This window comes from Meleagris gallopavo, chromosome 2 (assembly GCF_905368555.1).
Source record: "Meleagris gallopavo chromosome 2, MGAL_WU_HG_1.1, whole genome shotgun sequence".
Taxonomy (NCBI): domain Eukaryota; kingdom Metazoa; phylum Chordata; class Aves; order Galliformes; family Phasianidae; genus Meleagris; species Meleagris gallopavo.
In genome coordinates this window covers 79,287,558-79,310,909 of record NC_139405.1, presented here as the reverse complement: position 1 = coordinate 79,310,909, position 23,352 = coordinate 79,287,558, and the positions used below count along the sequence as shown (strand labels likewise).

The following is a 23,352-nucleotide window of genomic DNA, read 5'->3' as shown; positions in this document are numbered from 1 at the left end:
CATGAAGGAAAAGTGTTAAAAAAAAAATTCCCAAGATCTGAAGAGCCATTAGGCCCTTTTACATCAAATCTTCTCTTACTGTTCTCAAAATAAGGCTTTCATTGTTGAAAAACTGTTTTAACATGAACTGTCTTTAGGGATCATTTTAAATCAATTAAACCGAGTTAAGACTTGATAACTTCTTTGCTAAGTATGAAGGAGAACATTTCAGAGACAAGGACAAGTCTGTTTTTTGTTTTTTTTTTTTTTTGTAAGGGAAAGACAACATATCTTTTGAAGCTCTGTCTTCTGGCAGTACAATAGTTCTTTCCTTTGAGCAACTTATACATGGATTATTTCCCATAACTGAAATAAAGCCTCATGTTCCTTGGGAGCAAAGAAATGCTTTGTTGGTAGGTTGCTAGCAGAAGAACGTTCTCTGTGGCTGTGCTGTACAGGTTTGAAGGATACTGCTTTCTCAGGGACTCTCTGTATGACATTTCCTGTGAGCCTTGAATTGCTTAAGAGTTCTTAAAACATAATTGCAGTGACTATTTGTCTTCTATTTAAGTGTGCAAGCTGAAATAAAATGCAGAGCTTCTGCTGAAGAAAGAGTTGAGATAGTTCTACGCCTCAAATTTGAACAGTTTTGCACAGCAGATTCACAGAAGTACCACTCAAGAGAATCTGTAAATCACACCCCTTTGAGAAATTTGGATCATTCCAAATTCTTAAAAGCAGAGTAAAACTTTGCCCAGGCCCTGAAGTCTCACTTAACTTCATATCTTTCTAAGACATCACACTGCAGAAATCCCTCAGGAAAAATTTGGCCTCTTGTCAAGTCTGTTAAGAGTCCATGGAAAAGTTTCCTGTTAATGCCATTTTTACCACTGACCTCAGCAGAATTTTTATTTCTGTTCTTACATTCAATAAATAGCTAGTTTAAGAAGAATGTCTAATGTACTCTACAAATTAATTTTCATCTGTCTTTGAGTATTAATAACATGTGTTTCTATTGTTATTTATCTAAAATTCAAATATTTTATTATTTCTTATACAGTCCAGAAAGTTTTGGTCACCAGAAAGAACAGATGGTGAAAAGAAGATATGCTTTTAAAAATCTGATGGTGTGTTAGCATAGAAACAGGCTATAATATTTTGAAGCTCACTGAGAGCATTCTATTAAGTTTGTGTTTTGAAGAAAAGTCAACATGCTATTCATGGCACAGATATTACAGAGCAAAGAATATGTTTATTATGAAAATACTTCAAATTTAAGGCACATCTTTAAAATGTCTGTTATAGGCGATACACTAGAGGAAGATGATGACCAAAAGGGAGCACATTTCCTGGCAGAAGTTACGCAGAAGACAAAGGCTGCTGTTTGTTTCAGAAACAGGCCTGAGAGGTAGGAGTGTTGAAAGAAATGATGAACACACTTGTGCCGATAGCAATGCTGCCTTTGTCCTAATTAAGTCTGTGAATATTGGAATAAATAAACACCACTGCACTGTGTTAAGCCAATTTCCTTCTCAGCACAAGCTTTTCAGAACTTTCCTAATCAGAGAAAGTGAGTATCTCATGCATCTCTGAGCACAAATATTTCTATATATTCTTATTGCAATGCCTCTGTGGCCACCTTATCCACCGTTCACCATCACCACTGTGATGTTATCAAGTGAGACTGGCAACATAAACGTGATAAAGAAAGAAGTGTTACATTCCTATTGACAAGAACTTTCATCTACAAAGCCTTAGATCCCTGAAGACTATATGAACGTATGTGATGTAGTCTGGAGTGGGAGTTTTGCATACTGAGTACAATTATCATAACAGTTATTCACATTTCAGTTATCACTAGGAGTCACTACCTGCTCCTGGCAACAGTACACAGAGGTATTCTGCAAACACAGAGCAGAATGAAACTGTAAAAAAAAAAAAATTGAGGGGAAAAATAAGCACATCTTAAGAAGTAAATGACACAGACAACAGAAGTCTGGAACAATATTAATCTACTTGGTATTAAAGCAACACTGTTTCAGTCACATGAATTTTACCCCAACTATTCCAGTTTTCATTTGGTGCAATATAAATTGCATTTGTTCAAAGGAATACTTTAACATGTTGTCTTCCACACACTCACAGAATGTGCTTGCATATCTCATTTTATAGGTCCCTGATCAGTTTTACCAACTTACTTGCCTGGCAGTGCTCTGTATGTTATAAGAACAATTCCCATTGCTTTTTTTTTTTTAATCAACTCCTCCCACTACTTCCACAAAGTGGAAACACAGTTGGGGACAATACCAGAGGCTTTTAACCACATAGAGGTAATAGTTATATAACCTCCAGATTGCAGGAGTGCAGGCGCTGCACTACTGCTGCATTTAAAAGTCAAGATTTCCTCTTCCTTACTCAAGTGATTACCCTAATTTTCTGGGTTCTATTTCAATTTTATAATTTATATATAGACAAACACTTATACATTTCAAGCAACACTGCATTATTCTTTAGGTTGATCTTTTCCCCCCTCCCTCCAACAATTTTATTTCCCTAAAAATTGTTCTCTACATGTTCCTGTCATGGAAATGACAGTCTGCTAAATACAGCATCACCACAGGACACTCTACATTAGTTATCTTACTGACAGCTCTCAAAGTAACAGACAGAATGACTTCCCTGAAACAGTTAAAACACAAAAACTTCAGTATTTTACTCAGAATTATCTGATCTAGAATTCAATTTACATTTATTGTAATCACTGACAGACATGGAGGAAAAAAAAAAGAATTCTCTATATTAACATGTAGAAATTCAATATAATGTGCTTCTTTAAAATAACTTATGGAAGAACATTTTTCAAGATCCTTCATATTTAGATGGAGAATTATGTAAGCTTATGACCTCTCATATTGAAAAATACTGTAATCTAAGGGAAATCATAAGACTTATGTCTAATTTATCATTTTTCCAGCTATCATTAATATTATTCATGGAATAGCACAAATGCAAACATTTATACAGAACATCATCTGCATTGTGTCCATATCTACCGGAATTTCCCACGTTCTTTCAAGTTTCTAGAAATTTATTCATATAGTTTATCCCATGAAATTTTTTACTTCTGCTTAAAGAACATATCAGAGTTCACTGGCCCTAATGCCAGATTATATAGACTAGACATGCCCTATTTGTCTCCAGGTGTCCTCTTGGGCCCTTCCAAGATATAATTATGACTGCCTCAGATAAGTCATTTTGTTTTTATTTAACACTACAGTCAATGAATTGATGTTTGGAGTCTATTAAAACCCTCCAGAATAAAGTTGAGAGCAGTATTCCCTCAAGCCATGGCTGAAGTGTGCATGGATGCGTGCTGGTGCTAAACCCGACAGAACAGCATTGGAGGACTGTGTAGTGTGAAGGAATGTACATCTATAGCAGCTTCTGGTGCCTACTGGAATTCTTGATTGTTTGCATCCCCCACATGATGCCCAGTGTCACCCAGAGATCACCACCTGATATGTGGCAGTGCAGATCATGGAAGTCCTGCATAAATCTTGCAGACAATCATAAGTAGTACATAAGACAGAGTGAATTGATTTGCAATTGTTTTAATTGGTAGCACAGAAAAATGATCCCAACATATGAAGCTTGTCCCAGTATCAGGAAAGAGGGTTTTTTGTTGTTGTTGTTAAATTAGTTCTGTCAGTATTCCCCTATGTTAAAAGAAATGACAGAATTTTTCTGCTACCTCATAAAAACCCCTCATATTTGGCAGTAATTTATCACTCTTACAAGTTTCAGATTCATTTCTTATTTAATTTGGAAATAGAAGCATTCCCATCATACTGGCTTCTACCTGTAGTCCAGTGGCCCAAGTAGAGTATAGATATCAACAATTAAAATTATTTTTCCTCATAGTTTATCAATACTGATATTATAATAGATCATGGATAGGAATGCAAAGAGGTCATTCATGAAAAAGTAGTTAGACCTGACTCAAAGTACCAAAAAAACATACAAGGAAAACAGATCTAAACCTGAACATAGTGAGACAAGCTATTTCTAATATAAAGAGTATTGACAGTACAGTATTTATTTAAGCTGAAATTGATTTTTCCCCCTTAAATTTCTCCAGTGAATTTATAGATTGACTTCCAGCCAAACTTCAAACCTTGTACACACTTTTTAAAAGTTTTCCTTCCAAATTGTTGTCTCTAGACAGATTTAGTTGTTGAATGTTTGATGGACAAGCTCTGCTTCTGAGTCTTTAAAGTAACTTTCATTTTCCTTACATCTTGAGATGTCATCTGATGTATTTACTCTGATAAAGGAAGGAGAAATTAGTTGTCAACCAGGACTGATTTAAATGAAAAGAGAAAGAAAAGAAAAGGAGAAAGGAAAATAAGCATTTAACTAGTATTAAGTAACTCACTTAATACACCTAGCTAAACTCAATTGCTTTACCATGTTGATTAACTTCAGAATTGCCAAAGGAAGGAAATTAAGGGATTTCATGGGCTATATCTACAGTGACAGCTTCACTTTGAAATATAGAAGATCAAGTTTACATCTTCCTTTTATTTGCACCTTCAAAATTAGTGGACCACTATTTTTCCTGAGATGGATTTGGTTATATTTTCATATTCTTAGGCGTGAATCTCTGCTCTCAGAACATTATGTCAGATTGCACCTTCCTATCAATAAACTGATAGCTACACTGGAAACTAGAAAGTTAAGCGTGATCACTTCATTACTGTACTTATACATAAATGTTACCGTTAGTCCTCGCAAACAGAAAATGTATCTGCACTCTACAGTTTCAATATAGCTGGAGTAGAAAGCTTGGACTGCTGAGTCTCAGCAAGACTGCCTAAATGCTGAAATTTGAAGATGCTCCTCACCTGCTTATAGCTTTGGCAAGCAGTACAGTAAAATCATATCCCAGACTCCTGTTGTTGCATGAAGGGTAAATTCAGATAAGAGTAAGGGAATAACAGATAAGAAGGATGAATAAGACTTCTACAGGCTTTAATTTCCTTTCAAGTTTTTGCTTGTTATCCAAACAGTTGCTACATTTAATATTCATTAAAACCGAACCTTGAGCTGTTTTTCTGAGCTGGTAGATTTTACCACATGATGTTGCCTTGGTTTTTAAAACTGATCTGACCCAGTCACTCTAGTAGAGAAGTGTAATTTACGTTGTTGTGGGAGATGACTAGGAATAGCTGTACTGAAGAGTTTAACTCTTCATAGAAGAGAATAATCTCTTAATTGGAGAACCTGGGCAAAAATCACAGCCATTTTTAGAGTGGATTTGATCAGTGCATTTAGGGAATTGTGCAACATGGTTGCCAGCATGAACTGGCTTAAGGCCAGGCAACAGTGAGCAGTTACTTGCTTAGCAGAATTACTGACAGGAATATGGAAAACTTGGCTCCAGATATTTAGGTGTACCAAATAACTACAGCTTCCTGTCATTTCTTTTGCCTTTTTTACAGTTTTAAATATTAAAAGCTCCCTGACTACTAGGAGAAGTAGCAAACAAAATATCTATCACTAATTTTGCTCTCTGTAGATTCCAACAAAATCTCCAGGGTGGAGTGGTGTCATATCACAGCTTTTCCCACACCCACCCAGCCTTATCTTCCCTCACTGCCATGATTTCAGCATTGTTCTGCTTCCAAAAGAGAAAAACTGCTTCTGACAGGTTCTTGGCAATACCAGGTAAAGTATTTGCAAGCAGGCCAATAATCATACATAGAAAGGAGAACAGAACTCACCAAGCTTGTGAAGGAGCTCTCCAGCCATGCAGCAGTCCTCCCCCACAAAGCAGCCTAAGCTCAAGAGATAACTGCCCTTCAGTGGCTGCCCTTATATGAGTCCACGGTGACTCCACCCTGGGTCCACTCCACAGGTGCAAGCAATGTGCCTGGGCTCCGTGGGCCCGCCAGGGAGTGCATTTACCAGGTGCTCAATCACCAGTTTAAGCCCTGATATAACAGTTCCCCTACAAGTGTGCCCCTCAAAAGTGCTCTTGCCTCTGCGTATTTCAGAGAGGACAATTTAGAGCAGTTGCTTATTTGAATGCCTAAAAAGCTCTGTGTGTATGCGTATATTTTTCTGTAGGTCTCTACATGGTCCTGAGTTACATTGCTTTTGAGAAGTAATAACTGGTTCCCCCAGAAGAGTAATGCTCAAGTGCCCCAATCAGGGATGTAGTGAGGGCCAGCTTGAGCTGCAGTTGACAGTGTGAAAGGCTGCATGGAGCACATTAATGTGACACATTAGGAGACTACTGAAAAGGATCAAAGATATCCCTAACCTCGTCCCACGGTGTACATATCTTTCACTGCTCCAACCCAGTCTCCTGCTGTGTAAGAACTCAGATGTCATGGTTGTGACTTGTTGGCAGAAGACATATTTCCAGTCCTTGATTGCTAAACATTTAGGAAAAAATATTACCTACAGTTTCTCTTCTCCTACGCAGCACGGAGTGTTATATAGAGACCTATCACACATGATTTTTGTGAAGGAAAATTCCATGAAGTATTTCAATATGGTAGTATTTGAAATGTGAGTGGAGAAGATGGAGGATGCACTCTGATGAGCATAATATTTGGTAAGAGAGCCAGCTTTCTGAAAACCTTAGTTGCTAGCTCTTGTTCAAGTGCTACTTAGATTTATGTTAAGCCAGCTGTTGGGAGTTTGCATGGTGAGACAAGTCAGGGGATTCAGCAAGGTTAGAAAGAACATAGAAGAACGTGTATGTATTTTCTGAAGCATTTCACTGTATGATTGCAGGGAAAAAAAGAAAAGAGAGAAAAAAAAAAAAAGGACCAGCATTAAGTAAAGGAAGGAGGTGGAATAGTAGCTGCTCAAATCATGTTAAATCAAATACTTTCTAAGTCACAGCTTGAGGTATAACTGGACTTTGTTTAGAAAGAAAAAGTATCTGGGAGCTGAGGGAGCAATGGATAAGGACAATCTGAAGAAAAATACTTACTTTTGGGAAAAGATGTGATAGAGGACAGCGAAGACCTACTTTGGGAACAAATCAAGCAAAATATTTCTCTGAAGAGCAAGTAAATGAGATGCTAATTAAATCATTGCCAGAAAATAGAATACATGAGTTTACACAATATTTATGACAGATAAATTATATATCCTCCTAGAAAATAGAATTTAAAAGTAGCAATTCAAAAAGATGCTTGGAAGATTCCAGATAGAGATCATGAAATTGAAGAGTATCTAGTGAATGGATAAACAACATCAGTGCAAAAGTACATTTCCTTCTAATCATTTAATGAATGCTTCTGGTATTTGATTTTAGCTATTTCCTCATCTAACTTAGATTTGTTTGTGAAATACAAGCTGGTGTTATATGCAGATTCTGAAGATGACAGGAATTTCAGGACTGGGTTTGGGTCAAGACACAAGTTCTCCTTAAAATGTTTATTCAAGAAGCCCACAGTTAACAGATTCATTGTACTTTAAAAAGTGGGTGAATAATAATTAAAATATCATCCTGTATAAAATAATCACTTCTGGGTAAACAGTTCTGTGAGTCTAGCTGCAGTTTACCAGTAGATATATAATGCTACACACCACAGAGACTTTCTGTGTGGTAGGTATCATGCATACATGGAACAAAGAAATTGAATTAGAAATGAAGAATTGAATTCAGAAATGAAGTGTAAAACCAGCACTTCAAAATCACTTTTTAACATTTTGACTCCTTGATCTATACGTTACACGAATCTCATAGTCTGGGTTATAAGTTTTTAAAAATGATTTCTAAGTCTCTGTTTTATGTAACTCATGTCATCTTTTGGTCTCAGTAGCTTTGGCACGTTTTTATCACCCCAAGCAGGTTGCATTTTGTTAGCTTTCTTTGCTTGAACTGAGTAGTACAGTAGTATATTAGGCTTTTTTTTTTTCTTTCTCATTTTAAAATGACTTTATATGATGAACACTGGACTGTGAGAGATCTTCTCTAACTATTCAAGGACTCCTCAGAACTAATAAATGTTGTGAAATAGCTTCTGGCAATCTGGCACTTTTTCAATAAAAAGAAGTAGAAGCCAGCAGCTCCCTACCTATAAGCCCTAAGATTTAGAGTACTTGGAGACATGAGTTGCTTTGGTTTACTTAGATTCAATTCTTACCACCAGTTTCGTCTATAAGCAGTGAAAAATACGTTATGTATCTTAAGGCAGCCACTGCTTCAGACAGTGGAGATCTGAAGCCAGCTAACCATGTCTCAGAGGGTAATCCCATTAAAAACAGTGATAGGGATTACTGTGGGATGCATTTTTTTAAAGCAATTTGTATTCCATTGAAGGCAAACCTTCAAAAGCAGAGTTAAAAGTTAACGTCAAAGAGTTAACCTTATATAAGTATTGCGTCATTAATTTTCAAGGCCTTCTTACCCATTCTTCCCAGGGAGAGGCTGGTTTTAGGCAGTTGAAATTGCAGAGATCAACACGCTTATTAAAGATTTATTAGGTAAGGAACATACTGTACCTACTACAGAAGATAATTTAAATATCGTACAACATTTCTGGAAACTGAATTTTGATAGATACATGGAAGGCTAGGGAGTGTCTGAAAATGTGGTGGCAGCTCATGTAGTAAATAGAGCAGGCCAAGGACTGTTCTCTGCTCCTGAGGCTATCTGGCACAACATATCCACAGGACTGAGTTTTCTTCATCCCAGAACAAAGCAGCAGCATCCGCACACCTACAGGATGTAGTCACTGACCCTGTGTAGCCTAGCATCATGCCTGGGAGGAAAGATAGTGTGCTTGGGACAAAATTTACTAATGTACAGTGTGAATACATTCCAGAGCCCGGATAGGTGTTTGTGTGTTGGTACAGACTTAGCCAAAGACTACAGTGGAGCAGATGCAGAATTACAGACAGCAAGGAGGACAGCTAAGGCAGTGGATGTATTCAGGTCTGGGCTCAGGTTCAGTAGACAGGGTGTAGATTTAGAATTTAAAAAATAGAGTTCAAACCATAGATGGCTGCTCAAAATGCTTTTAAAAAGAGCTGAACTCCTAATGCTTAGGCAAATTCTCCCTTTTAGTGGGAATGAAGGATTTAGTGTAAAGTTAATGACATTTAAAGTCTCAGATGGTTTCTGCATTTACTTTCACAGTTTCTGCTGTATATCTAAAGGAATATATGAGGATAATTGGCAAATACCTTCTGAAAGCAAGGTAATTTACAAATATATGTGAATCACCAACCCACATAAAGCTATCAGCACGGCAGCAAATTGCTGTTTGAAAATTGCTGTACTTCACAGATATTAAATGATCACTATATCCTTAAGATAAGAAAAAAGTTTGGGCAAGGTTGTGGCCAGTTTTAAAAGTGGCTTTTGCTACAAATGTTGTTCTTTCAAGTTTTAGTTTAGATAATTTCTATAACTTTGCTATTTGTTACTGCACGTAACTGTAAAAGTCTGTAGAAATATCACTCTGCAAATGGAATCCTGAAGTCCTCACTCCAGCAAATATCTATGGTGTTTAGTGGGAGTTAGTCATGAAGTGATACCAACTCTTATGATGATATTTAAGAATTTTATCAGTTTTGTAATAAATTATAGATATTCTGCATGGAAAATTTGACAGAAAAACTAGGAAACAGTGAACTGTTTTTATACTAGTTAATGTCAAGGTATATATGCAATCCCACGGATCCTACTGTACATTATATTCATTACCTTTTTACAAAGTCAGAGTTTAAAAATACAAATTTCATGAAAGCCACAAGTCCTCTGTCATCGTAATACTTTATAAGAAATTACTGTTTCTTTTATTTAAAAACAAGCAAAAAAACAAACAAAAAAACACACAATGAAATCAGGTCTCTTGAAGTGTGTATGTTTGTCTAAGGATATACATGTTTGAACATTTATGGAGGGCATATTTAAAAATTAGAGTTATGGGATTCTGCAATGGACTAACCTTGAACTAAATTGTGATGGTGAGATGGGTGGTTGTGCATTATGTCAGAATGAAATCCAGACTGACGTGTTTGACTTCGCAAAAAAAAAAAATTATCTGGGCAGTAGTCATCCAGACTTTTCTGTGGTGCTCCAGAGAAAAGAGTTGCTCACTTGAAAAACAGAAATTCCATGTGGCCTCGGTTCATGTTATGTGAGGACCATGCTGAAGCCTAGCTGCTGTTAAAATAAAAATCACGTGCTTAAAGTTAGGCAGGAACATAACGTCTTCTAACTTCTCTTTCTATTATTTTTAATGAATTATTGCTTTATTAGACAAGTTTAGAAGTCTTCTGTTGCTGTCTATCTTAATGTCTCTTAGATTTGATCTAGTGGTTGGTGACTGTGCCCACAACAGGGGGTTGAAACTAAATGATCTTTAAAGTCCCTTTCAACCTAAGATATTCTTTGATTCTGTGATCTCTTGTATCTTAATTTGTATCTGCTAAGAATGGAGATTATTAATGAATTTTACATAGCTTTTATAAAAAGTATGTTCTGTTGCCTACATCAGTTCCAATGTAATACACAAAAATAAGAAGTCTTCCAGTACATTCACCTCCTCCCGAGCTGTTTATCAAACAAAGTTCTTTATAGCATTCTACTTCAGCTTTTGAGAAAGATAATACTGCTCAGATTGGCACAGCATCTGTTGGATTGCACAAGACCCTACATAGTTTTATTACAGAGCTGCCTGCAAAATCTTAATTAATTGTTTGCATATGAAACAATGGCAAGCATTGTTTCATGAAGTGGTGATATTTTTAATGTTGACTTGTATCCGTATGTCTGTTTGGACTGTGTGTGTGTAAAGAGGTTAGTGAATTCATACTGCATTAAAAGTATATATACGAAATATTTAGAGAAAGTAATCACAAAAAAAAACTACACCAAAAACACCAAAAACAAAAAGCAACAACAACAAAAACACACATGGCCCTCTCTGTTAGCACAAAGCACTATTTTCTATTTTGTTTCTATTTTGTCTGAGAAAGAAGCTGGCATGTTTTTATTACCTTTGCTACAGAACATCCCAGGCACATAGCATTTAGAGCCATCCAAGGAGCCAGGCCAGCTCCACAATCTGAGAGCAGACTCCTGGCAGGTGCTAAGCCAGCAGCACTCGCTTGTTTGAGGATGGTAGATTTTTTCTGCTCACAGGCTGTCCAGCACGGGTGAAAAAGTACGAGGAAGGTACAACACTAAGCTGTTACAGCACATGCTGAAACTTTGCTTCATAGGAAGCATTTCATAGATCAAATGCACAAACCACTTGAAGAGTGGAAAGATACATCTTCCTTTTGAGACATTTGGTTGCTTTGTGCTTACTACTTTTAATGTAATTTCTGGTGTCGAGTGAACAAAGTGTGCCCTGAGTCTTCTGAGGCTACTTTAGCAATATTTAAGGTTTCAATTTTATATTTAAAATAAATAAATGCATCCAACAGATTTGGTTTTGGATTGTTTCTGGAATATAGTTTGGAGATACAGCGAGATTTCTGAGCAGCAATTTTAAACTTTGAAAAAATTACTGATTTAGAAAAGGCTCTATTCACATTTTTTCAGCAGTATTAGTACTGAATTACTATAAACATTTTATATATATATATGTATAAAAATGTATTTTAAAGTCAATATTATCAAATAATACAGAGCACTTACCTGCTTTCCAAACCACTGAAGAATTTGAAAAAACTGCTGCTGGAAGTGACAAGTTTTTCTGTGTACACATCTTCATTGCTTTAGACATAATTTAAAAAATCTCAGTTTTACTTCAGCATGAAAGAGATCAGAAGCAGTTTCTTTTGCACAATATTCAAAAGTATTATTTTTGAGAAAGTTTATAAAATATGGCAACTATTTAAGGAAAACTTAATATCTGGAAACAGACATAGTATGTATTTCTTTCTGTACATGAAATGATGATATTCTACTATGTGAGTACAGAAGATGACTCCCTCCTCTATTGTGAGTATCTGTGCTGTACAGAGGATTTCCTCACCAAAAACCTCTGAAAAAGAATTTTGTCAGCCTCCCTGAGGCACTGTGGCTGTTTGTCAAACCTCCCTTTGCCTGGATGCTAAGGCTCATCATATGACATTAAATGCTCTAACAGTGATATGGATTTGCAAGTCTGATTTGCAGAGTCTAGATCCGATTTCAGCCTCACTGTGATTTTGTGCTGTTGGATCTCTTCACTTTCTTAATGTCATTACACATAATACTCTCAGATTACACCAGAATATCCCAGAAAGTGGAATCAAATGGCTGGTTAGCTTCAGCTCAGAGTGGTTGTGTTGTGAATCCAGGACTGATCCTATACAACTTCGTTTGGTTTACAAGATGTTCTAGTCATTAATGTTTCTGTTTCACACATGTACATATGAGAGTTATCTAACAGTCAATGCTGTAACATTGTTGACAGTAAATTTTCTGTCCACTTTTAGACCTGCTTCTTTTCCATAATTATGTCTGTAATAGATGTAGACTGCTAATCTCTATCACTGTCACCTCATTTTTTTGTGCAATACTAGTACTTTAAATATTCTAGATTTATTTTTTAATTTATTATTTATTTTGGGATGTAGTGTTTATATTATAAATTACCACCAGAGACCACTCCACATTGTTGCTTGGTTTAACAATGGTCCAACAGAATTTAATCTAGGTCTTTGAGTCACCAGTAATAATCTGATCTAAATACATCTAATCAAAGACTTAAGGTTTAAATCAGTGCATAGAGATGATTGTAACAGGCTGTTGCACTTTGGCTGCAGCCAGGCTGGGTTCTGGTTAAAATGAGTGGGTAGAGACTGTCCTGGAGGCTGAATAGTGGTTTCTTCAACAGATGATGAGTACAAGGGAGTCCTACCAGATGTTCTTGCACTTCTGTGTGCCTCTAAGAGCTGCTGTTCTATAGGAGTGTCTGTTTTCTAATTTGTTTTTTTCTGTTGCTGGGATATATGATCTCCAATTGCACTGGGAATGAGCAAGAAGTGGCAGTATTTCAAATTGTTATTTAATAGAAGTAACAACGGTCTGATAGGATGATTCATGCATCAGAAACATTTATATGAACAGTGTATCTTAGTCAGGACAGACAGATAACAGAAAAAGATACAGGTGTTACCTTATGTGCTACCCTACGTGAAGATTTACTTGCTCTGAGATTAGGAATAAAAAAGGGCATGGAACGTTTCATTGTTCCTGAATAATATTTAAAGAGGAAAAAGTGCTAATGTTTTGATGGCAGTCAGTAGTGGGATACCTATCAAGGAGATGTCCTTGATGTGATGAATATTTTCAGATTTTTATCTTTTCAGATACTTTTCAGATTTGATCCTCATAATCAGGTATATGCATGAAGGAAAAAGCAGCAATTAAAAATAACTTGGGAACTTGGTGATTTATCATGAAACAGCAGAATTCACAAGCAGGAAAAGAGTCAACATGCTTCAGCAGAACAGATCATAGACATTCAGAGAACCAGTGAGAAACTGTGGGAGACTGTTCTAAGAGAGAGTTAAAAATAGAAGATAGTTCTTTAAAGAAACTATGTTAAATGCAAGTTCATGCAGAATTATGCAAAATAAACTATGTGAAATAGCAAATTTTGATGGTATGGGGGAAGGATAGGAGATGTAGGTCCCTAACAAGGATAAGACTTTTAAGATAAATAGCTGGACAATTGAGGCCAAAGAGAGAAATTGTGAAGCAGAGACAGAAAACAAGTAGTGCATAAATGATGTTTAGTTCACATTTTGGTGCACTAATGGGTACAGGAAGCTAAGGAAAGACTAGGTCCTCTTCTCTACAAAGTGAAGGCACTGACAAAGCCTGAAAGCCTAATACTATTTTGCTTTACTCTGAATGAAGGTCAGTTGTGAGCAGATGACATGTCAAAACTAGCACCCATGATGAAATAAAAATGGGAAGAACTACTTTGAGAGGGAAAGAAGATATTTTGATTTGTGTAGATAAACAAAATATGTTCCAATCAGCTAGATCAATATGACATTCTCAAAGTCTCAAAAAGGCTAGAAAGAGTTCCTATCTTTAAGAAGAAATAGAAGAGATGGTTTAAAGTTATAAACCAAGCAGTTAATTTCAATTCCTGCTAACATAGTGGAGAAAAATAATTAGCATATTTGTTGTGAACATGTAGAAAGTAGTATATGAAGAAGAAGGGGTTGTCAATAAAAATCACATCAAACCAAAATAATTTCATTCTGTTATGGGATAATATAGCTGTAGAAAGCAGTTAATGCAACATTTTGATTTCAGGGAGTCTTCTGACATCTCCTAGAACACTCTCATAAGAAAGCTAGGAACATATGGTCTGTATGAAAATGTTGTAAGGGAAAGAAATCAAGCTACAGCAATACGTTGAGTGGGCTTTTTCAATAATCTGTACTTATTCTAGAATTAGTTGATATCACAGAATCACAGAACCACAGAATTGTAGGAGTTGGAAGGGACCTCTAGAGATCATTGAGACCAACCCCCCTGCCAAAGCAGGTTCCCTACACCAGGTCGCACAGGTAGGCGTCCAGGCGAGACTTGAATATCTCCAGAGAAGGAGACTCCACAACCTCCCTGGGCAGCCTGTTCCAGTGCTCCGTCACCCTCACTGTGAAGAAGTTCTTACGCACATTCGTGCAAAACTTCCTATGCTGCAGCTTATGTCCGTTTCCCCTCGTCCTGTCTCCACGTACCACTGAAAAGAGACTGGCCTCACCACTATGGCCGCCACACTCAGATATTTATAGACCTGGAACAGGTCCCCACTCAGTCGTCTTTTCTCAAGGCTAAACAGACCCAGTTTACTTAGCCTTTCTTCATAGGGGAGATGCTCCAGGCCCTTCACCATCTTTGTGGCCCTCCGCTGGACTCTTTCCAAGATATCCCTGTCTTTTTTGTTCTGGGGAGCCCAGAACTGGACACAGTACTCCAGATGAGGCCTTACCAGGGCAGAGTAGAGGGGGAGGATCACCTCCCTCGACCTGCTGGACACGCTCTTCTTAATGCACCCCAGAATGCCATTGGCCTTTTTGGCCACGAGGGCACACTGCTGGCTCATGGCCAACCTGTCGTCCACCAGGACGCCCAGGTCCCTCTCTGCAGAGCTCCTCTCCAGCAGCTCATCCCCCAGCCTGTATTGGTGCATGCAATTATTCCTCCCTAGATGCAAGACCCTACACTTGCTTGTGTTGAACCTCATCCGGTTTCTTACTGCCCAGCTCTCCAGCCTGTCCAGGTCTCGCTGAATGGCAGCACAGCCTTCAGGCATGTCAACCAATCCTCCCAACTTCGTATCATCAGCAAACTTGCTGAGGGTGGCCACTATCCCCTCATCAAGGTCATTGATGAAGATGCTGAACAAGACCGGACCCAGCACAGACCCCTGGGGGACACCACTGGTTACAGGTCTCCAGCCAGACTCTGCACCACCAACGACGACCCTCTGCACTCTGCCAGTCAGCCAGTTCTCAACCCACCTCACTGTCCACTCGTCTATCCCACACTTCCTCAGCTTTGTTATAAGGATGTTGTGGGAGACAGTATCAAATGCCTTTCTAAAATCAAGGTAGACTACATCTACCGCTCTTCCCCCATCCACCCAGCATGTGACAGCATCATAGAAGGCCACCAAGTTGGTCGAGTACGATGTCCCCTTGGTGAACTCATGCTGACTACTCCTGATAACCTCCTTTTCTCCCAGTTGTCTGGAGATGGTATCCAGCACAAGCTGTTCCATCACCTTTCCAGGGATGGAGGTGAGGGCTGACAGGCCTATAATTACCCGGATCTTCCTTCTTGCCCTTTTTGAAGACCAGAGTGACATTGGCTATCCTCCAGTCTTCAGGGACCTCCCCTGTTATCCAAGACCTCTCAAAAATGATGGAGAGCGGTTCGGCAATGACCTCCGCCAGCTCCCTCAGCACACGTGGATGCACCCCATCATGTCCCATGGACTTGTGGACCTTAGTACTGCCTAGGCGCTCACGCACGTCCTCTTTCCTGACTAAAGGGAAGTCTCCCATTCCCCAGACCCTCTCACTAACCTCCATGGTGTGGGAAACCTGAGGGAGAGCCTTTTCACTGAAGACAGAAGTAAAGAAGGCATTCAGTATCTCTGCCTTCTCAGCATCCCCCGTTACCAGAACCCCCCCCCTCACTTAGTAAGGGGCCCACATTCTCTCTAGTTTTCCTTTTGCTGTTAACATAGTTGAAGAAGCCTTTTTTATTATCCTTTATCACTTTAGCCAGATTCAATTCCAGGCGGGCTTTAGCCTTCCTCGTTGCATCCCTGCAGGCCCTGACTACATTCCTATATTCTTCCCAAGTGATCAGACCCTTTTTCCACATTTCATGGACCTTCTTCTTTCCTTTGAGCTTGCACATGAGATCCTTGCTCATCCACACAGGTCTCCTGCCACCTTTTCCCGATTTCTTGCTCACAGGGATGCACCGATCCTGAGCTTGGAAGAAGAGCTGTTTAAATGCTGACCAGCTCTCAGAGGCAGATATTTTCTTCAGTGACTTGTCTGACAAAAAAGAGAGGAGCTCATATTTGCAAATGATGCCTGGATAGAAGGAAATGCACATAGAGAATTCAAACTGAAAATATTCTTGTTAATTTATAGAAAAGATCTGCAAAAAAGCAGGATGTAATTCAATAAGAAAAAAGTGTATGTGTCTCTCTATTTAAGTGGCAATCACCATCTGCCCAAGCACAGCTGTAAAGGTGCCCATGTAACTATTCACATCATCTAGAGGGACCTTGATAGGCTTGAGAGTTGAGCCCATGCAAACATCATAAAGTTCAATATGGCCAAGTGTAAGGTCCTAATCCTGGATCAAGGCAATTCCAAGCACAACTACAGGCTAGGTGGAGAATGGATTGAGAACAGATACAAGGAAAAGTATTTGGGAGAGTCGGTTGATGAAAAACAACACAAGCCATCAATGTGCACTTGCAGCCAGGAAAGCCACCTGTATACTGAGCAGCATCAAAGAAGCCTGGCCAGCACAAGTTGAAGTAGTTTATTCATTCTCTCTAATTTGTTCTCATGAGACCCTACTTGTAGTACTCTGTTCAAATGCACTGGATTCAGATTTGCAGAAAATCACACAGGATTTTGTAAAGAGGGTAAAAATTCAATTTTAGGACTACTTAGAATATCTCATAGGGGATTCACTCTTTTTTTCTATTTAAGACTTGTCTTTGATCAGTTGATTACTCTCACATTCCATAGCATATATATGTATATTAAAAGAATTGCCCAGAATTGCAAGTGAAGTAGTTTCCATACACAGTTCCTGGCTAAAAAACTGTTCTTAGGTATTTAAGTCCAAAAAGCTTCAACCTGTCTGAACATTTTTTAAGGAGAGCTAGAGGAACTGAAAATACAGAGAGTCATGGAGCAATTTGATAAGAGTAGAGCTGCCACTGAAGTGGACTGTTCCAGACAAACTCCAGCAAAGCCTTTCACCAAGTAGATACAATTAGAAAAAATGAGAGATTTTGAAGGTTTCTGCCACTGTTATTTTCTAAATGTATCATAGTAACAGAAATAAGATAAGCTTTCAGAGCACTGCCAGTATCCAGGGAGTTACTATACTACAGCAGGCTGACACGTTTTCTCTTTATAAAACACAAGGTACAGTACATGTTACCAGGAAAATCATAAACATATTTATGAATTACACCTGAATTATGTTGAATTCCCTTCCTTTATCTCAAAAAGATGGTTTAGTTGCTGCACAGCTAAACAAGTCAGTCTCTCAGGTGGAAATATGAAAGTGTATGGTGACAGAAAGCACCTCTGATACATGACCAGATCACTGCAAAATGCAATGATCCATCCTCAACCTTAAAAATCAGCACTAAGGTCTACTGCAAAAATGGAACCGGCTTCTAATGCTGAGGAATTAAAGCTTTACAAATGGATTCTCATATGAATAAATCACATGAAGTCCTCACTGTCAAGTCCTCAGGATGATGTCATTTATTTGGGGAAAAAAAAAAAAAAAAAAGGTAACTGAGAAGAATATGAGAAATACATTTTCTGGCAAACTACTCTTCTACACCTGTCAAATGATTCAAACATTTTGAATCTAAAAGCAGTTGAAAGCTGCTTAAGAGGTTGAGATGTTAAATTAATCAGAGATTATGGATTTCTGGGCAGATGAGATCAAGTGTTATCATGAATTCTTGTCATGTGACCCTGAAATTTAAAGTAATGTCACAGTGTGTGGTTGATATGTGTATAAGACAGTTATAAACCAATACTTTCAAATAAAACGAATGATATGTTATTATTTTTCTCTTGGTTTTGGTGACTTTTTTGTTGAAGGGAAATAGGCCACCCCAAAAATAATGTCTCCTACTCATTTCCATGGAAATTACAACAGATACAAAGACCACAGTAACACTATTTGATTCAGTAAGTTCTCAGCTACAAAACACTATTTTTCAGCAAAGTCACCACCATTAGCTATGCATTTTCACCAGCAATAAGCAATTTATCAGCCATGCTGATAAAAGCCTGCACAAGAGGTGACCCGCTGTTTCACAGCTGCTATAATGTCATTGTTGCTAGGAAAATATTGTTTTATCTTTCATTGGCCTGAATTAATAGAGGTTAGAAAGCACCAAATCCAGACTATGTGGTGGTTGTGGTAGGACAGTCCAGACAGGACTGTCAGTGTATTCCATGGTCTTTGAATTGGTGTGGGGCCTGGCATTATTGTGTTGAAAGAAATGTTGTCTTCTTCTCTTGTTTGACTCTGAAAGTTTGAGTCATCAGCTTAGTTAGCATCATGATAGAGTGGTCAGAGTTGGTGGTTTGTCCAGATTCCAGGAAATCTGGAAGGATTACCCATTTCTTATCACAACAGACAGTGCACATCATTTTATCCATATCAATGGGGAATTCACATACTGCCACTCCATGGACTGCTGTTTTGACTCTGGTTCATAGTGGTGACACTCACTGATGTTAATGATGCAATCCAGGAAACCATCACCTTCAGCCTTGTACTGGTTTCAATAGGTCCTGACAAACTTGCATACAGTATTCTTTCTGTTTCAGTAAGAGCATTCGTGGGACCCACCTGTGCAAACTTCATGATATTCTAATGTTGCCACCATTGTTTCCATCTCACTGAAGCTGATATTCAGTTCCGTACACAGTTCCCTAGTTGTAATTAATAAATTTTTGGGGTCAAGCTGCTTAAGACACTCTTCATTTTGTGGTATGAAAGCTGTGCATAGCTGTCCAGAATGTGTCTTGTATTTCACATCACTGTCACCACTGCTGAAATGCACCACCGCCTCACTGTGCTCATATCCACAGTTTGATCTCCATCAACATTCACCAAGCACCAATGAATGTCAATGGATTTATTTCTGCATGGAGGAATTTAGTGAAACACCTTTGTTTCATATGCACTTCCATGTCAGTTGCCATTTTGTCAGACTGCCCCCCTGCTGCCATCTGTTATATGGCAACAAAATGTAATGGAATATTGGCAGGCGTGTTCAGCGTCTACTTTCATACTGTCAATATCCATTTCTTATGTCATGGACTAACATAGTCAAGCAAATGGCATTGCTTTTCAGAACAGTCTTCACATAGGAAAGTCTATGAATAACTGTATTGATTTGTCCTGAATGTGAAAAATCTCCACATTGCTTTAGTAGGAGCAGCTGCAGTTTTCCTGGACTTCAGGAACCTGGATTCAACACCTGGAGATGGAGTACTTATGGAATTCTTCCAAGCTGATGTGTAAGAACCCTGTCACTTGGGCTGTAATTAGGAACCGCAACAGGCTTGATTGTTTGTTCTGCTCCTCTCCCAGTGTGTTTCTACACACATCCCCAGCTAGAATAACAACTGACAATGGATGCTGTGTATGGGACTGAACTACTTTACATAAGGGAAAAATTACACTGAGAAATTTTTACATTTTTAAAACATACAGTCAGTAGTAAAAACCAATAAACAGTAATATATTTTCACTTCAGTGATGATGAAAGCTATAATACTAGTTTTGTTTATCAACGGAGATCTGACTTTTTGTTCTGTAGATACAGATGAATAAAAACTTGAGTTACACATTTTATTAAATAGAGAAATGTAACTGTTTTGTTCTATGGTCTAGAAGCACAGATGGCATGTAAAAAAAGGGCAGGTGAAGGAGGTTTGAACACAAATTTGTAACAACAATTAGTTGGTTGGCTTACAACGTGTAAGTAAGTGTCATGTGATATAGAAATATCATGGCCACGTGGCCCATTTGGGCTATGTATTGGATGTAAAATAGCAACTAAATGTCTGGTAAGCAACTACTTGTCTGTCTATAAGACATCTGGCTTTTTTCCTTATCTTGAGAGTAACTTGCTGCTATAGCCAACTGTTGTGTTTCTGGGACCTGTTTTATTTTCCAGCATAAAATGTAAGTATAATATGACACAAACCAATTTCCTCTTTTAGATTACTTCTTAAAATTTTTTATTTTCTTTTTCTTTTTTTTTTTTTGAACTCTGGTGCGGCAACTTCTGCTTCTTTTGCTACCCTTTTTGGCTGCCCTTACTACCAGTCTCCTGGCCAACTAGTTGGGTTGGTTTAATCATTATATTTGGTATAGATTTTCTGCCTTTAAAAGACCCAATACCTTTTCTTAATGGTGTTTTTATTAACACAGGCCAGGAAAAAATCATTGAATCATAGAATTGCTTGAGCTGGAAGGGACCTTTAAAGGTCATATAATCCATCCCCCTTGCAATGAACAGGGACACCTACAGTTACATCAGCTTGCTCAGAGCCCTACCCAGACTGACCTTGAATGTCTTCATGGACAGGGCAGCCATCACCTCTCTGGGCAACCTGTTCCAGTGCCTCACCATCATTACTGTAAAAATCATTTTTCTTATGTCCAATCTAAATCTTCCATCTTTTAGTTTGAAATTGTTTCTCCTTGTTCTATCACAACAGACCCTGCTAACGAGTCTGTCCCCTTCTTTCTTACAGCCCCTCTTTAGAAACTGAAAGGCTGCTCTTAGGTCTCCCTGGAGGCTTCTCTACTCCAGGTTGAGGAGCCCCAGCTCTCAGCCTGTCCTCATAGGAGAGGCATTCCACTCCTTGGATAATTTCTGTGGCCATCCTCTGGGTGCACTCCAACAGGTCCATGTCTCTCATGTACTGAAGACTCCACATCTGGATGCAGCACTCCTGATGAGGTCTACCAGTGCAGAGTAGAGGAGTGCGATCACCTCTCGACTTGCTGGCCACGATTCTTTTGAACCAGCCCAGGATGTGTTTGGTTTTCTGGGCTGTGATTGCACATTGCTGGCTCCTGTAGAACTCACCGTCCACCAGTATCCCTAAATCCTTTTCAGTGGGGCTGTGCTCTATCCTTTCATCCCCTAGCTTGTATTGACAGTAGGGGTTGCCACAACCCAGATGCAAGACCTTACTCTTGGCTTTGTTGAACTTCATGAGGTTCTCATGTGCCCACTACTGAAACCTGTCTAGGTCTCTCTGGATGTCATCCCATCCCTCAGGCATGTCGACCACACAACACAGCTTGGTGTCTTCAAAGCTCATAACAAAAGGCTTTCTGTTTCATGAGCCAAAATACAGCCATCTGAATGGTTTGGAGGTGGGAGACTGCAGCTACTTCTGTGTGTATTATACTGTCAGCAATGTCTTCTGGTGCTCTCCACCAGCCTGAAGTCATAAGGGTAATTTTCTTTAGATCCTTACGAATTTATCACCCTCCTGAGGAATGCTGAAGCATCTAGAAAACCAAAACAGTGTGGCATTCACTTTTTGGAGAGAGACACGGTGGAACAGTGAGGTACTGATCACAAGCTACAATTCTTCTTTCTTTTTTGAAATTGCCTTTCTAATAAGAGATGAATTGAATCCATTTCTCTATTTCTGAAAACCACTGAGCTACATTAAAAGTCAAGCCTTCCACTTATATTTTTTTTATTTTCTGTTTCCCATCTTCATATGTTTCATGATACAATCACTGACAGACAAAGAAACTAAACCTAAAGATCACTCTTTCCTATTTGTTTACCCAGGACTAGTTGGTATATAAATGTTAACTATTCTGGAGTAATGAAATGATCATATATTTCTCTTGTAAATTTTTGGGAGCTAGTTGACATATAATCTGGCATTCTGTTTGTGCAAAAAGCAAATTAGGTATTTTGTGATATGTCTTTTAGGATGAACTATGGAAAGAGCATTATTGCATGCAATTCTGGTAACAAAGAATGGAACATTTTGGGGTGGAATGAGTAATAATAATATTGACGGACAGAAAAAAAAAATGTACCTGTATATTTATATCTATAACAACAATTAAAAAATTGAAAATTCTTTTACTGTCCTCTCCTGATGATTTTTTTTTAGCCTTGAGCCAAGGTCCTTAGAATAGTCTTTTCCCCCTGCTATTCACTGGTGGGTTGTAAGGTTTAATTTAACTACAATATGAATATGGAAATACTGCATTTGGAAGCAATAACTCTCTTTCAGCAGTGCTAAAATACAGACCCCTGTAGAATCATGGTAAATTCATTCCTAAACTGTCACATAATTTTTTTTCACTAATTATAGCAACTGAATTAATATTCTGAGGCAACAGAATATACGGAACTATTCAACTATATTATATACTCTATGGGTTTTCCTTCAGAAGGAAAGAGAAGCTATAGCTACAATAGAATAAAGTTTCTCCTCTCAGAACATGGAGTCCGTGGCATTTTTATTTGAAAATTCTCTCTTTGGTTGTTGTGCAATGGGAGGAGTTTTCACAGCAATTAAATTTAATCGAAACAATCATCCGTTTTCTGGATTTAAATTTAAATTTGTATGTTCACTTAGTTTTAAAGAGAGTATGCATTCTTATGTCCTTTAAAAGTGCATAATCTGATTTGGCGGGGCACATTTGTGGTGTCTCTGTGGTAAATTTTCTATTAAACTTATGTAAATGCTCCCATTCTTGAGAAAATAAGTCAGATGAGTTGGTCTGAGACATTCATTAAAGCCTACTCCAAAACATGTTTTATATGAAAAATGGCTTTGCTACTGAGAATGATTGGTATGTCAAGAATTTCATTTCAGGCAACATTTTTGTTATTAGAACAGCTTCTGTTGTCTACACAGGGGTTTTGTTCAGAAAGATATAATGTGAGATAGGAAAAAAGCATCCTTCCAGTGTTCTTATCTACTATGCAGTACTTCTATTGTAAGCATAGATAATAACAATTCTAATATTTTTTTTCATTTCCTCGGGTGCTGCTTCTTACATCTTATAATGGTCCTCATGATTTTACT

The 23,352-nt window shown here is 38.1% G+C and overlaps 1 protein-coding gene across 36 annotated transcripts in view; it reads left to right on the top strand.

Moving 5' to 3' along the window:
• Positions 1 to 23,352, top strand: part of LOC104909914 (uncharacterized) — a 115,742-nt gene that overhangs the window by 53,027 nt on the left and 39,363 nt on the right. For 29 of the 36 annotated variants that reach the window (XR_014881513.1, XR_014881514.1, XR_014881539.1 and 26 more), the window contains one exon: positions 1,285 to 1,387. The exons of 1 other annotated variant lie outside the window; for it this stretch is intronic. Coding sequence is in view for 11 of the 35 variants with exons in the window: in XM_085217763.1 (XP_085073889.1) it covers positions 1,285 to 1,387 (103 nt within the window). In the remaining 24 variants the exon portion in view is untranslated. Of the gene's footprint in view, positions 1 to 1,284; positions 1,388 to 16,458; positions 18,317 to 19,700; positions 22,779 to 23,352 lie in introns of those variants that run through there. 6 more of the 36 variants (XR_014881530.1, XR_014881528.1, XR_014881527.1 and 3 more) reach the window with 6 other exon arrangements.